The 16,069-nt window shown below is 42.7% G+C and overlaps 1 protein-coding gene and 1 long non-coding RNA gene across 10 annotated transcripts in view; one reads left to right on the forward strand and one right to left on the reverse strand.

Moving 5' to 3' along the window:
- LOC125702935 (uncharacterized) overlaps nucleotides 1-15,363 on the forward strand; it is a 75,877-nt gene extending 60,514 nt beyond the window's left edge. Inside the window, exon 4 of one of the 2 annotated variants that reach the window (XR_007380725.1) lies at nucleotides 14,308-15,363. This is a non-coding gene — a long non-coding RNA (uncharacterized LOC125702935). Of the gene's footprint in view, nucleotides 1-5,336; nucleotides 5,419-14,307 lie in introns of those variants that run through there. The other variant, XR_007380726.1, reaches the window with a different exon arrangement.
- The window catches only part of COL26A1 (collagen type XXVI alpha 1 chain), a 158,113-nt gene continuing 142,639 nt past the window's right edge, over nucleotides 596-16,069 (reverse strand). For 4 of the 8 annotated variants that reach the window (XM_048966819.1, XM_048966823.1, XM_048966818.1 and 1 more), the window contains 5 exons: nucleotides 15,370-15,432; nucleotides 11,731-11,775; nucleotides 10,038-10,082; nucleotides 8,483-8,567; nucleotides 596-5,528 (listed from right to left, as the gene is read on the reverse strand). In XM_048966819.1, the coding sequence (XP_048822776.1) occupies nucleotides 5,356-5,528; nucleotides 8,483-8,567; nucleotides 10,038-10,082; nucleotides 11,731-11,775; nucleotides 15,370-15,432 (411 nt within the window). In that variant the 3' untranslated portion in view covers nucleotides 596-5,355. The remainder of the gene's footprint in view (nucleotides 5,529-8,482; nucleotides 8,568-10,037; nucleotides 10,083-11,730; nucleotides 11,776-15,369; nucleotides 15,433-16,069) is intronic. The other 4 variants (XM_048966820.1, XM_048966822.1, XM_048966825.1 and 1 more) reach the window with 4 other exon arrangements.

Below are 16,069 nucleotides of genomic sequence, written 5' to 3' on the forward strand. Positions count from 1 at the left end.
ATGCTGAGTGTTTTTCATGGTCAGTTGGTGTAGGTTGGACCTCTGTGCAAAGAGTGCATGTCCTGGAGGTGTGCTCAGGGCATCCCTCATTTAGTATGAAGCTACTGAAAAGTTCTTGCTGACATGCACTAATGAATTTGTATAGACAGTGAAACAGCAGCAGATCTACCCAGCGCTGTGTAGAACTGCACACAATGCAGGCAGGTTCAAGAATGGGCATTTGCAATGTCCATGATGGCTTTGCTGAATTAATTCTGCTTGGAATTGGAATACACAGACACACATGCACACACACACAATTAGGAGGAGAAAGTCCACTTAATTTGAAAAATGTGTAGTAGCAAAAGCTGTACCACATCCTCTGGCAAATTGTTGCAGTAATTAATCACTGTCATTGTTAAGAACGGACTGTTGTGTTTTATTCAATGGACAGTGGCTAATACACCTTCTCCTCGCTGAACTATGGACATATGTTATGCAGTTTGTCATGTGGATAAAAAATGGGATTGAAGGGTTAAGACAGTTTATTCAAAGGCTATCAGTATTTTGCTTGTGTGTGTTTTGGGGATCAGCTCCTGCTAGAAGTGCAAGCTGTTAACTCTGCCATTGATTTTCCTTGTACTGTGTTAAGCATTGGGAAAAGAACCATTTCCCCTATGATTACAGTCCCTGGCCATAATGGCCCAGAGACCAGCACAGACCTGAAGCTAATTGGTACTTGGCAGACCAATGCAGCCACAAACGTCCCAAGAAATTAGTTTGGCCTTTTATCCAGCAACTCCCAATCCGTACACTAGTGATTAACAGCCCTGCCTTCCCTCAGGGGACTTGTGCAAGGATAAATATATCAGAGTCGGAGATCTTTGGACACAAAAACAAGATAAATACACCCTGAAGGACCCAGAGCAGTGCTGCATGGGAATGTTTGGCAACAAGTTACCTTGAGCCTCTCCTGATCAGCACTGCAAAAAGATCTGTGTGAAGTTGAGGCCTTGACTCTGTGGACGTTTCTCGTTGTTTACAGTACTTTGCTACAGTAGTGATAGCTGCGTATCTACGGTGTGATATGACCAGTGGGGAGAGCACTGGCTGTGATTTACACATCTCTTGTTTGTATTAGGGAGCAAAAACAAGTTCAGAAACCAGACGTGTCACCTATGACAGAAGCACTTGGGGTCCTTTGCCACCTCTTCCCATGCCTGGCTGTGGAGGCTTCCTTGCAATGCAGGATGTGCAAACTTTACGTTGCTTGAAGGCTTACCAAGGCTCCCTTTCCTTCTTTTCTTCCTTCTTTCTTTCCTTCCTTCCTTCCTTCCCTACCCGGATTTGCATACATACAGTGAGAGAAAGCTGAGATGGCAGGAAAGAAAAACAGATGCCTTAATTTCAGGATGCATTCTGCTTGAACTTGCTCTGAACTTTGTAAATGCAGGACACCTGACATCATACTCATTTACAGTATGTTTATTTCTCAGTGCATTACATGAAAGGTCTTTGGTATTTGTGGGTTCTTGAATACTGTTCCCACTCTGCTCTGTAAGAAAATGCTGAATACAAAACATTCCATATACAGTAACAAAACCCATAGCAAATAAAGAGAAATAGGTATCTTGAACAATAACATAGCAATATGAAAACAGGTAAGTAACCATGCAAGAGGTGGAACAAACAGGTTGTGTTTACAACAAACATTAGAGCCTGCCATAAATTAACTCATCGTGTCAGAAGAGATTATTTATTTGTGTTCTAAGTTTAGAAACTACACGACTGCAAAATACTGCCTATGGCTGCCCTATTAAAGACCAAATGTTGTATAGCTTATTACAATGGGACCATTTGCACACATACAAAACACACTGATATAAATAAAAAGATACTGCGTAAAATAAGTAGTGAAAAAGTGAACATTTCCTTCTATGGGTGGGAATGTGCACTGTGAACAGTTATAGCACCTTTGAATTGCCTGGTTTCAAAGCAATAATGGAAACTGCAAGTAGTTTAACCCCTATATCACCAAGCACGGAATGTAATCTCGAGTAAAGCAGAAGCTGTAAACATGGAAGAGAAAGAATTTCCAATATACTGTATTAAGAAGTAATTCCAGAAGCTCATTGTCTTTTGGAAGCCTTTGTCACAGTGGTTGGGTTCATTACATTAAAACAGTTCATGGAAGAGACTGGGATTGAAACTGAATCCCAGAGCCAAACTTTCAGGAAGCCACGTGCACCAGTTCCTGTGAGCTGGCAACTTGGATCTGCTTGTTATGGCCTGTCCCTGTTCCTATGGAAGGTGTTGGGAAAATTACTGTGGAGTTTGGTGGGAGCAGATGAGGGTTCTTCTCTCTGGTTTATTCTTATTTCCCCAGGTTGCTATCAATTCTTTACAGTAAGTGCAAATTGGATACTCTGGAGAGAAGCATTCTCCACCTCCCAGGTGTACCAGATCGCTGGTGAACGTCAGGGTGCACAAGTTGCAAAGATTTTCAGTTGTGCAATGTGCTTCTGGTTAGCTCACGGCAAGGAGAACGCATTTCTACCACCAGAACTGATCCAAGTTAGAAACACACTGGCGTTCAAAGAAACATGAAGAATTTCAAAGAAGTCTTAGGAAAAAAAGGAAAAGAACACACTATGGTATTGCACAGTATGCATGTAAGATAAAGCACTAAACATTTCAATTAAAATATATTTCTAAATGAGCACGCATCCAAATAAATCCACTCTCTAAGTTACACAGACATGGCAAGATGCGTAGATGCCCAGGCTAAATGAATCTTAGTATCCTGCCTAAGATGGGAAACGTGGTTGGAGTGGTTGGCTTAGTCATGAATGCCATTAATTGCTGAGTGTGAGGCTGTGTTCACCTTCACAGCATATTTAAACTGGGGCTGTACAAGAGCATGGTCCAACCACTGCGTAAATAGTGAGGAACGAAACTCCAGGTGAGAGGGGAAGTCCAGTTGGTTTAATCCCACTGTAACCCAAATTAAAGATACAGTACCACGTGAAAGAGAGATACAGGAACAAAGCAAGAAGTGTGCAGAGCAAAAGCTGACATAGCTCTTAAATCAATTTAGAAAAGGCAATAATTAAAACTGTTGCAACCCAAACCTAACCAATCTTATGACTGTTGGCTTGGCAGGATTAATTGGAAACAACTTCAATTACATTCCCTTTCATCTTACCATTAATTTGTTTTAAATAATTTCTTCATTTAAAATCTGAAATCCTAGTCAATATGAATGAAGAAAGTACTCATTAAGCTAATGCAATAGCTTGGAATGCATAAGGGCAAACTCGGAGGAAAAAACATTTCTCTTTCAATTCAATGTGAAAGCTCCAAAATGCCAGGGAAATGAAAATGGACCCATTGTTCTTTTGCTCCAAATTCAACCCTGAAGTCCGAGGACCAGTGAAATGAAATTTAATGTTTCACCTTTTCAATATTGCTTGGTTAATTCCTGAATCTGAAACCTTAATACAGCCAGTACCTCTAGCTTGCACCAATCTGCTCAGCGTACATGTTTAGCTTGGTCTGTGATTTCTCCTTAGCTGTTTATGTAGCTGTACAGCAGTAGAAGCTTCTCCATGTGGACAGTTTTCTCTGTTACTTGTTAAGCATCAACTTATGCTATTTTGCCCATTTTGAGAAGGATGGTTGGATTTCTAGGGAACCGGGCCAAACGAACCCATTTGGCAAACTCAGTTATTCTAAAGTAGCCTTTATCCTGTTCATTTCTGAAAATACAATGCCCTTCAGAGGTAACATTTGGGTGTTATGATGTCTCTGTGTGTTTACAATATATGCAAAAGGTCAATTTAATGCGTGGTCAATGGGCTGGCAAAACTCCTTCATTTTAAGGTTCATTTCCAGTATAGAATGTTTGTGTTTTTACCTTAGAAAGGTCACTTTGGATGATGAGGATTCCTGAATGCATGGACCATACATACATACATTGGTTTCTACAAAAGCTTTTGACAAAAAGTAGTTGTAGCAGTACTGCTTGCCTCTTTCAGATAGCTATATACCTTGCACTAGGAAGCAGACAGAATGCAACAAATGTTTGTGACTGATGTGTTAAGATGACAAACACAATTTGCTCACTTTTGTTCTGGTCTAAAGGTAAAAATTTGACAGAAGAGTGATAAATGTGTATATATACACCTAAGTAAAAACAGTACCATTGGTTGTGTCGATCAGTCTTACCATTTCTAACAAAATTCAATGTCTACATGAATGGCTTGTCTAATTGGATTTGCACAGAAGGTGTAAGAGATTCATTGGTCACTGAAGGGCAGGTTCAGTCTCTTCCCCTTGAATGCTGGGACTTTTGTCAAAAAGTTGTTATTGCAAATAGTAGAATGATTTTGTATTTAGCTTCTGAGTGCAGGATAACCTCCTGTCAAGACTAATCCCAGAGTGTGATTTGCTGTTGCACTGTCTGGGGATTCAAGTAGCAAATATTCCCATAGAATAAAAAAACCCATGGTAATACTTTTCCTTATTGATGTTTTGTAATAGTTTCTTAACTCTACATTTTCTGATAATAGTTATTGGTGTTACTAAATTTTCTCTGTATGTATGTGCAAAATGAACACAGCATGGTAAAACTCCATTGCATCTGCTCTAAATTTTCACAGAAACAGTCAGATCTCATTGAAGTCAGTGTACGCTATCAACATTTTCATCAAAAGTCCTTTCACCAATACAATTAATGCCATTCACATGCAATCTGCAACATGTAGAGTAGAGATTTTGATGCTGAATTCTGAACAGTAATCAGAATTTTCAGATGAACAGTTTAAAACGTTCCTGGAATTTTCCAATTTGTTCTTTGCTTAAGAGAAATCCTTGCAGATAAGAATGCTTTAAAGGCTTATGAAAGTGTTACCTTCAACTGGGAGTCAGCTTGACACCACTGCATGAAACAAAAGCAGATGCCACCAACTACACTGAAGGACAAGGTTAAGGTTTGGCTTTGGGCCTAGTTGGGATTGATTATGTCAGCCAGTTAAGCAGGGCTTTACCGAGTGACTTTCAAGGGCTGTGGGGAACAAGGGAATGATTAAACTCTGGAGACATATTCAGGAGGTGTTATTGCTATGGACAGCTTCCAAGGGTACATGACATCTGGCATTCCAAAGGCAAAATAACAAAATCAAGAAAAGTGTCCATACGACCCTCTCCAAGCTCTGGGTAAGGTACTCCCTGCAATAAGGGCATAGCATTGGCCAGGTAAGCAAATCCAACTGCCAATACTAGAGCTTCCTACTCACTTCATTTGCACTCTGTAATTAAGCACTGGGATACTGTATCTTTAACTGGTGGACGGGCAGGGAGAAGATAGAGATGCTCCTACTTCATCCGACTGCTTCTCCTTCTGGCTTCACTGTCATCCAGCAGTGAAGAGAGGATCTGGTAGGCTTGAGGCTGCTGAGGTCCTCCACGCTTGATCTTGATGCTGCTTCGCAGAGGAGAACCCGGGATCACGTCTTGTCCAGAGCCTGGCTCAATGGAAGATAAAGAGTCTGTAAGGAGAGAAAGTCACGGGAAAGCACTATTTAAAAGGGGAGGCTAAGGAAAGACTGAATGGGCCTTTCTGAATTCCTCTTCTGGAAGAAGTGTCGTCCCTCCTGCTGTCTTTCTATCCAACAAGAAGTTGTGTTTGCTGCCATCATATTACTCCAATATTTAGCCCTGTCTGAACTCTTTGGGGTAAATACTAGTACTGCAAGCAACACAGCAGCTCCTGTTCCTATTTGTCACCTCATTTATAAAAACACTGCTCTGTTATTGATCACAATTTGCCTTGGGCTGCAATGGCTACTCAGCATTGCCCACAGACTCCTGTTACTGAAGGATAAAGCATTAGCAAGGGGTCACACAGAAGTGATGTTCCTGGGGATAGAGGTACATTTCACTCCTTGTGAAGGTGGACATCTTTCCTGAAAGGATTAAATGAAAAGCTTGATTCACCCTAGGCTACAGCCACATTAGCCATGAAGCTGGGAATAAATATTAGCTGTCTGCTCTCCCAGCATGCTTCATGTTAACACACACGTCCTCTTCCTACAGCATCCTGCTTTACAGAGCTAGGTGTGCTTTTGACTATGGCCACTCTTCAATTTTCCCAGCAGTCAGCAGCAGATGCTGCCAATGCAATGCTGCCTCATCACTTGGAATGCCCTGCTTTCATCCTTTTACCTTCCGAGAGGGATGTTTGTTTGCTCATTTCCCTGCCAAGGGTTCAACCTCACACACCAGGCCCCCCAGCCTTGGTTCATTCACTTGAGGCAGCACTTCTATGCCAAGGGAGCAATTGACTTCAGGATTTGTGCTGTGCTCGCTGCAAGCACGCACTGCCAAACAGTTTGGGCTTTCCTGTGTCCTGCTGGGCTGCTCTCCACTGTGTGCTGGGCCAGATAATCTCCCACTGCCCTCCCACTGCAGAGAAGAGGTTTGTTTGCTGGTATGTTTTGCCTTGTTGCTTGGGTGGCTGTGGTTTTGAAACCATGAAGTTTCCTGGGAAAATGAGAGCATGCGATTGGCATTTCTGCGTGGGTCTCTGAACTGGGTGGAATTGAGCTACCCAGGAACCTGTGGTAAGATCTGTGACACTTCCACTGGGAAAACTACCAGATGGTTGGTGCTGGGTGACTTAGAGCTGCGTGGTGCCCTTCACTGCAAGGGAGGTCTGTGCTCAAGGAAGCCCTGCTTTGCTGCATTATGTCTTTTTCCATTTTTTTCTTTTTAAAGCATATTCACAAACAGAGATGAACATAATAGCATAAGGAAAACATGCTTCACTTTCTAAGTTCTTTTTCTAAGTAGTATTTTTGTAGAGTCTAAGTATGTCTTAAGAATGGAACTGTTTCAAAAAAACAGAATGAAAATATAATTCTCTGTTACTGGATAAAAAGGGAAATATTTATATGAAGTCATGCAACATAGATGTTTAAACATAGTTTTTAAATGCTGTGCAATTAAAAATCATCTACTTTTGCTGATGTAGTTACATTGGTATAGAGTGTAATAGATACAAATAACTCATGTCCATCCCAGGCAATAGCAGAAAACACGTTTATGACAGTAAAAATGGCTTGCTAAAATGCTGCTGAAATGCCAAACAGAGGACATGTAAAACTGAGAAACCAGGCAGTTCTGCAGTGGTAAATTTTGTGTGTATTCTCTAGTTCATGCTCCATTGTCTATACAAGTTTGTAGAGCTGATTTTTTTGCTTTACCATAAAAGCAGAGATGCAAAGTAAAAGATCATGGAGGATTGGACCCCAGGTCCTGTATCTGTGACATTCACTGGGCTGTAGTTACAGACAGGGTTCCCCTTCCACTCCTACCAGAAGACCAGGCAGGTAGGCATGGATTGCTACGTAAGGAGCCTAATGGGGATCTTCCTGGCACTGTCACCAGGTCAAAGCAAACAAGCATAAAAATATCTCTTCTTGGTCTATAAAATCCCGTGAAAACATGAAGCAAACTAAGATTAATGCAGAGGTGAGGTCAGGATGACTGCAGCTAAAATCATGGGTTCATGATTCATGATTTCCCAAAGCTCGTGCTGCTGCCTGTTGCTTTTGGAATTAGTGCTTTGAGCCTCTAAAAGGTACATCTCCATTGAACAGTGAGGATGGCGTAGAGACCCAAGCCTGTTCAGCCATACAGTGGAGCACTACACACCAACACTATTTTGGCTTTGAAGTGCCCAACAGCATTTTCATTTTAGCAGACTGCTGGCTGCAGGAGTGGTTTGTGGGCTCTCAAAGCCTATTGCACTACTGCTTTAAGTCATCTGGAACTTCTAGATAGTTAAACTAAGCATTTGCCATATAAATATCCAAAAGTCACTTCAAAATAGAAGTGGATGTTGATCTGAGGGAAGGTGTGGTAGCAGTTCCATTTAAAAGCAGGGCCAAGAATGAAGTTCCGTGGCCAAGCAAGGCCATGTGAGGTTCCTAATTAATCTAGTTAAGAAATATTCAGCTCAGTGTCATGGACCTGCCTTGTGTCTCACAGCCTGAGATAGTAGATTCAACCAGTATTTTGCTTCTGCTGTGTTTCAGTTGGGAAGAAATTGGCACAGCAACTTTTGGCAGCTCTGAGAGAATTGATCCTCAAATACCACCAAGGTAGAAATCTGATCTGTGATGACTACACAACCCCACACTCTGGTTAAGGGAAGAAAGCAGTCATAAAGGGATGATGCCATACATTGCACCCATGATGGGAGAGCAAACAGCCTCAATAGAAAATATAAATTCTATTTAGAGGAACATGTGAGACTTTCTTTAAATCTGATTGTGAAAATAGGTTTGGTGTCAGTTGTAATAATGAGAACTTCATGGATCATTCATTTTTTTGGGTAACATTAGCAGAGACTTAGAACACTGGGAGGACATCTAATCATCAGGCAGCTTCCTGAACAGGGACCCAGTTGTATAGAAAAGAAAACTTCAGCGAGGCTTACCATGAATTCCTATCATGTGCTCTAGAATCAAGACCCTCTCAGCTAAAATCTTCAGAGCTTCTCGAAGTTGTTGAACACCTTCCCCCTGCAAGACAGAAAAGAAAACCAATAGTGCTAAATATTTGCAAAACAGGCTTATTGTACATAATGTTGGCTTGGTAATGCCAAACTGTGCAGTGTAAATATTTAACAAGAGAAGTCATAAAAACATGAGATAAGCTGCAAGAGTAAAGTTGGAATGCAGGAGAAATCTCTAAAGAAAATCTCCTCAGTTATACCCTACATTTGCAGAGCCTCTGACTAAGCCAAACCTTTCACTTTGGTTCCTGCTTCTACAGTGAGCCAAACCCAGGGAGTATATTCCTGTCAAATATGTTATGTTATGCAGCTTATGTTAATAACTGTACTGTACTACCTGGAGAACAGGTTTTGCTCTTGCCTGACGTTTACTCTGAACGTCATTGAGTTTCTTGGACTTTCTCTTCATTGGGACACCAGAAGAGCGAGAGGGTTGGCAAGCCTCATCTTGCTTCTGCCTTATAAAATAAACTGAAACAGTGGCACATGTGCTCATCCTGATGGACTTGAGCCAGCAGTGTGCGCTTGGAGGCCAACAGTACTGTGGGCTGTATCAAAAGAGGAGTGGCCAGCAGGGAGAGGGAGGTGGTTGTCCCTCTCTACTCTGCCCTCATGAGGCCCCAGCTGGAATACTGCATCCAGGTCTGGGACCCCCATCGTAGGAAAAATGGGGAGCTTTTGAAAAGGGTCCAGAGGATGGCCACAAAGATGATCAGAGGGCTGGAGCACCTCTCCTATGAAGATGGACTGAAGGAGCTGGGCTTGTTCAATTTAGGGAAGAGAAGGCCGCGGGGTGAGCTCATTATAGCCTTCCAGTATTTAAATGGAGATTATAAACAGGAGGGTAGTCAACTTTTTACATGGGTAGGTATTGACAGAACAAGGAGGAATGGTTTTAAACTAGAGAGAAGACTTAGAAGGGGAGAAGTTTTTCACTGAGAAGGTGGTGAGGTGCTGGCACAGGCTGCCCAGATTGGTTTTGAATGCCCCAACCCTAGAGGTGATTAAGGCCAGGTTGGATGGGGCCCTGGGATCTGATCCAGTACTTGATCTAGTGGCTGGCAACACTGCCTGCAGCAGGGGGGCTGGAACTTGATGATCCTTAAGCTCCCTTCCAACCCAAGCCATTCTATGAGTCTATGACTTCGTTCTGCCTCTCGCCAAGCTCTGAGGCTGGCCACAGGTAGTCTTTTCTTACCTTGTAGCAGCTTTGTGTGGGAGAATAACATCTGGGGGCTGAGGAGGTGTTCAGCATGCAGGAGGGCAGCTGACAACATGGCCAACAGACCACTAAGACCTGGCTTTCTAGCATGCAGTATGTTGTATACCAAGATTCATCTCTTCTGCTGCCCTTTTAACTGCTGACAGGAGCCTTGCCCCTCACAAACTGAAAGGAGTATGATTAAAAGACAGTAAAGAGCTACAAAGTAAAGCAAAAACAAAACAAAACAAAACCACAGTAAAAACCCATGCTTACATCAGCACCTTTATCACCTTCCTCGCCCTTCTTGCCTGGTTCACCCTAAAACAAACAAGAAAGAGAAATTTGTCTCCATATGACTGAGGATCTTGCCCAGAATCACTTCCCTCCAATGGACCACAGTAAAGATGACTCCTGAGCTCTGCCCTAGCTCCCAGCAGCTTTCCAAGAGGTCACTGCTATTTCTCACATTGATAAACTTGGCTGGGGGTGGCCAAGCTGCACGAGGGGCTGGCTGCCATGGCCTGGACCTACAACAGATCTCAATGAACAATGTCTTAGTCCACAGCGTTGAGAAAGAAATGCTGTTCTCCTCCCCCAAACATGCAATTGTGCATCTTTGATTTACACCATAAAATTCCTCCTTTCTTCTTTCATTAATTACTCATATCATTTTCTGCCTCTGAAGATGCTCATTAAGCTTTCTGTGAGCAAAATCCCTACGTGCTGTGAACACTGGTCTGATGTTCCCCATAACCTAAGTTCGTGCATTTCCTGAAGAACAGAAGACACAAAGAGATTAAGCCACAAGCTAAAGACAAAGCCTAACAAATGGCTGAATGAAATAGGGTGGAAATGCCTGGACTCTTCAGACTCACTGGACATCCCTGACATACTTGCAAAGCAGAGAGTGAGGATGGGATGAAGGGCTGAAGAAAAGGTTGTAGGAGCTGTACAGTATGATGAGATGGAGTTAAGGAAGGGTGAAGAGAAACTTCCCAGAGGAACCAGGATCTCTCTGAATGCTGCCAGTCAAGACACCCAACTTGTTCCACTCACTTTCAGCCAAACTTCAGCTCTGTTTGCACTCTAGCCATACGTGCCTATGCAGACATCGCCTGCGTGCACTGGTTCAGCTACTGCCAAAAAATCGTTTGGCCAAGTCTCTTAATCTCATTAAAGGTTTTCCAGCTCAGCTTGGCAGATCAAGGTGCAAGAGGACACCGAGAGCAGCTGATGTACCTTGGGTTAACAGTGCCCTTTGAGCTCTGGTAGTGCCAGGAACCTCACAGGGTGGGGAAGGGATTCTGTCTGCCAGACTTTGGCTAGAGGGGATCTGCAAATACTGCACATCTCCTCCATTGGCATGTTGCCTTCCTGATCACTGCTCTCCACCTCTGACCTGTTAACAGGACTTTGTCAGCAGTCCTTTCCTGCAGTGCACTTGATGCCATTGACTGCCCTGTTGACAAAAGACCATTAGCAGAAGATGGCTGGTAAGGCTGCAGACATAGATGCTACCTTGCTTTGCACTGTGCAGTTAGGGCTTCCCATGAGGCAAACGCTATCAACAGAACAAATGAACTTAGAGCAAGTAACCTCCTCTCCTAAAAAAAATCAATGGGAATCTGGCTGCTCTGTGATACTTCTGGCTCTAGAAGGAAGACTCACAGCTGCAAGGCACCAGCTCCATTCCTTGAGCCACCCAAGGTGGAGAAAGCCTATGGGATCACTCTGACACACTCCACATTTCAGTGCTATGTTTCACATTCCATTTGCAGAGGAATACTCAAGGTAAGGACTCTTGTTGAGCAAATCTCTGAGCTGGAGTCAGTTGACCTGAGCATTGTATCTGAGAGCTGGCTGAACCAGCTGCAGACCAGCTCAGTGTTTTTCTATGGTACCAGACATGCCAGGCAGGTACCAAACCCAACTGAGTCTCGTACACACCCGCAAGTACATCACTTACAGGAAATCCCTTAATGCCCCTCTCTCCAGTCAGACCTGCTTGCCCCTGTTGGAAATAAAGTAAGTGTCATTAGGAGACGTTTTTCCATTTGACAAGAACACAGTGTCATTTTTTACTAGTGGAATTAAGATGGCTTAATGAAAAACCTTACACTTGGGATAATAAGAAGAAATTCCTTTCCCTTGACATTATCACTTAGAGACAGCAAAAGGGGGTCATGGTTTTCTGTCAAGCATCAGCTCCAAATCCCATCACACTTCGGGGACGTTCAGTTAAATACTGAGCTACTCCACTCGGTACCCTCTCCATAAGATGATTAGCAATTTCTTGAACTTTACAGCAGTCAGTTATATTATAGCAGGAAGGAATTTGGCTGGAGATTCGTTTCTCACAAAGACAGAGCATTCTTCTCTCTAGTAAAACAGACAGGCTGATGCTGCCCCAGACAGCAAACAGAGCCCAGGACTCCCACAGAGCACTGATTTAATCTGCCTCCTGCTCCACACACACGTCCCCGCGTTAACTCCAGCAGCTACTGATCAAACCCACACACAGTATTTTGGTTGATTTGTTTCTTTTTCCTGCTGTGCTGATTTTCACATTGTTCTCTGTGCTTTCTTCCTTTCTTTTTGGCTAAACTAAAACATTTTGGAACCGTATGTGTTGGTGGAATGAAACGCCATCAAATTCAACATCTTTTTAGTGCCTGTTTTCCTCTGCAGCTCTGGTTGCCCACCCCAGAACATGCTGGAGCAGAGCACAATCCCTAACTAGGAGAAAAGCTATAGATTATTTCATGAGAGAGCAGGGGCAGGGCAAAGGGAGGCAAAATTTAAAAGCATCTTAAGAAGTCTATTGATGAAACAGCCACACACTGAAACCGGCTCTTTTCCCTAAACATAAACAGAAACAAACCCTTCCTTTTGTTCCTCAAAAATCATCTAGCTGGCGGCAGCTTTTTGTAGCATTTGCCAAAAAGGGAGAGCTGCTTTGTTACTCTGTCCATCCCACTGCTGCTTTGTAGAACACAAATGGGCCTTGGGCATCTCAAAACATTACTGTGGAGACCTGTGCAATGCACAGCCAGACAGCATCAGACAAAGGCCCACACTGACACAGAGAGCGCCAGGAGGAAGCCCAGTTCGTCAGGTGCTCTGAGCATCTTCAAAGGGAAATGCTTGGATTCTGCACTGGAAGGAGCAAGGGCTGTGAAAAAAGCACAGGCAAGCAGCAAACCACAGAGAGGAGACATAACAACACACTAGAAATACATAAACAGACTGTTCTCGGTGTCCAGGGGGAACAGAAAAGGATGTTATCAGCTTAAAGGGGATCAAAGGATATTTAGGTTGGATGTTAGAAATATCTTTTATCCCAGGCCCTCAAGAACTGTACCTCTGCAGACTGCCTGCGGATGATGTGACGCATCCCTCGCTGGCACTCGTTAAGAATTAGATGAACAGAGACTGATCATGAGTGGCACACACAAATGTGCCATCGAGGGGATGTGCTCAGACTGCTTCAGGTCTCTTTCTACATCTGTTCTTTCGGAGATTAAGCAGGAAGAATGTATAATGACATTTTCTCATACCTCAACAGATATTGTCAACCCTCCTCTGCTTTTCTTTGCAGCTGCACAGCTCCTCCGCTCCGTGTAAAGCCAGCCCTAATTTGTATCCACCAAACCCCAAATTGCAGCATGTAGTTGTCAAAACCAGCATTCAAATCCACACTCACAAAAGACAAAAAGCACACAGAACGTCCTACAGAAATTCTGCCAGAAAAAGCGATCAGCTCTGCTTTCCGTGCTAAGAAAGAAAGGGCAGGAAACAGCATTTTTCTATTTAGGAAAGCATTGTGTATTTGAAAATCTCATTTGTCCCAAACCTAGAAGGAGAGGTACAGCTCTGTTCAGAGGAAGGAATGAGATCAGAGTCTCAAGCATTTGTACTGAATGTGGACACTGTGCATCACAGCTTTTGTTTCAGAGGAAGTGCAGTAACACTCTTAGCAATATGACCAACCACAAACTAAAGCACCGTGTTCAGGGAATCATTGAGGAAGAGCTCTTACCAGTTTCCTGGATGGAAATTAGACACCTTGTTAAATGGCATGCTTCCTTCTTTTCTTTTTAAACTGGAAGTTAGCATTTAATGGCAACAAGCTGTAGTGGCTAGCCTGTACTGAAATTACAGTTACGGTTTCACTCTTTATTAGAACTTTAGGCTCAGAAATGCATTAGAGTCTAATCTATTAGTAAAGCCAATAAATGCCCAAAGTGGGTGACCTGCATAAGATGCTCTCTATCTTTCAGGTGGTTTCTTATGTAAGAATGGGGACCAAGAACCCATAAAATGGGCAAAGATGCTCAAATAAATACGAGTTTTTTGAAAGCATATCTACTCCACTCTCAGATATCCCCTTCTCTTTCATGTGAAGTCCCTCAGGAGAACATGAAACAACCCACCTGGGCCTTGCACAGTCTGGACAGAGGAACATAAGTATTTCACTAGTTATTCTCATGAATTCAAAAAGTCACCAAATAGGAGTTAACCAATTTGTATTTGCCTTTTTTAGCACCTTTGGTCACCCCTCTGTTTTTTTGGATTGGAGTACTGAGCAGAAAAAAAGGAGAAAAGGAGATGCACGTCATCTACAGCTACCTACCTGCAGGCAGTGACCTCCAACGTGATGGTAAAAGTGGCACTTGGAAGAGAATTTGTTCCCTACAGCTGCAGCACAAGAGCATGCCTATACAGCCACCATTGCAGATATCTTTTTCTTTTTTTCCTAACAGGTGCCAGCCAACATTTTTCTTCTCTCTTTCTTTAATTCTTTGACCGTTCCACAGTAGGGTCTCACTAACGTTCCACAGTCCATCTGCACCCACTTCCACATTTTGCAGATCTAACTGCTCAATGCTTGCACCATGTACTAAGATCTCAGGTGATTTTGTGTCCCTAGTGCTTCTCAGAAGCAATTTCAAAGACCGTGGCCTTTTGGAGAGTAAGCTTGACAGAAACAGCTGTAGGCCAAACTGCCATCTGAAACCCTTCCTTAAATGCTGGAGTGGGGATCTGACATGGATATATCCTTGTTAAGATTTTTCTCTGTTCATTTCTAAATTTCATCTGTGTGCAAATAATATTCCGACAGCCCTTCTTGCTACAGTTATTATCATTTGACATAACCATTAAGGACTGAGGTATAGCAAACTTTCTAAATAAATTAAGAGCATCACTTGACCTGGGGAACAACTTTGGTTCAGGAGAAGTTTGATGAGCTTTTACTGCATTACCATCACAGATGGAAGTCATCAGAACATCTAAAACAGTCCACACTAAAGAGCTTTGGTTGGCAGAAGAAGGCTGGCCTCTGCCAGGTTTAACATTCCAAGTATTTATTACCTCTATCTCCTTAGGGAACACCAGACACTATGTAAGTTATTCAGTCTTTTATCTGTATGGGAAACCTTCATCTTGTTGGTTTGTTTTGGGTTTTTTTTTGCAAAAGACTTAGAAATTCTACATTTAAAATTGGTCATGGCTGCAGTCCCACAGAATCTGAAAGAGTTGTATAAATTTCTAAGGCATTCACCCAGATCTCGCTGGGAATCCCTCCACATACGTAAAACCTTACCCTCTCTCCTCGGTCTCCTTTGGAGCCTTTGGGCCCAGGTTGTCCTGGAGAGCCTGGTAAGCCCTAGAAGAGATGCATGACAAGAAGAAATTAGTTTCTATTGCACATTCCTTATGAAGATATAGCCAATACATTTCCCAGTGATCCTCAGCTTCTGTAAACCCCATATATGCATTAAGTGACTAGGCTGGATTCTTGTTTGCCCTCAAGCAATAACAATGGAAGCTCTTTTTGCAGATACCTTAAGCCTTATATTATCTACATATCCCTCTTTTTAGTTCTCTTAATGAACTGCATGCTGCTGATATAACATTTTGTGAAGGGTCAGTGTGACAGGATAGTTCTTGTTCTCAGTGACTGAGAAGAAATTAACAAATAGATGGTATGGTTAGCCTAAAAATCCCCGCTGCTTTCCCCCCTCTTCATAATTGCCTCAGTGGGTGGCATGAGTAACCATACATACCTGAAAATTAATTGGATTGTGTAGTGGAAATTATTTTGAAGCGATTCACTCACCCTAATAAACAATTTTCAAATTAAGCCCAATCTCTACTAATAATTTTGCTCCCTGGGTTGAGTAAATCTATAAAGCAAATCACCAATGGTTATGAAGGGTGTTGTCTCCAGACTTCTACTAATTGAACTGCTCTGCAGAAATTGATCCAAATTCTTAAATTACCCACCCAGTGAAACCACAGTG

This window comes from Lagopus muta, chromosome 20 (assembly GCF_023343835.1).
Source record: "Lagopus muta isolate bLagMut1 chromosome 20, bLagMut1 primary, whole genome shotgun sequence".
NCBI classification, from domain to species: Eukaryota; Metazoa; Chordata; class Aves; order Galliformes; family Phasianidae; genus Lagopus; species Lagopus muta.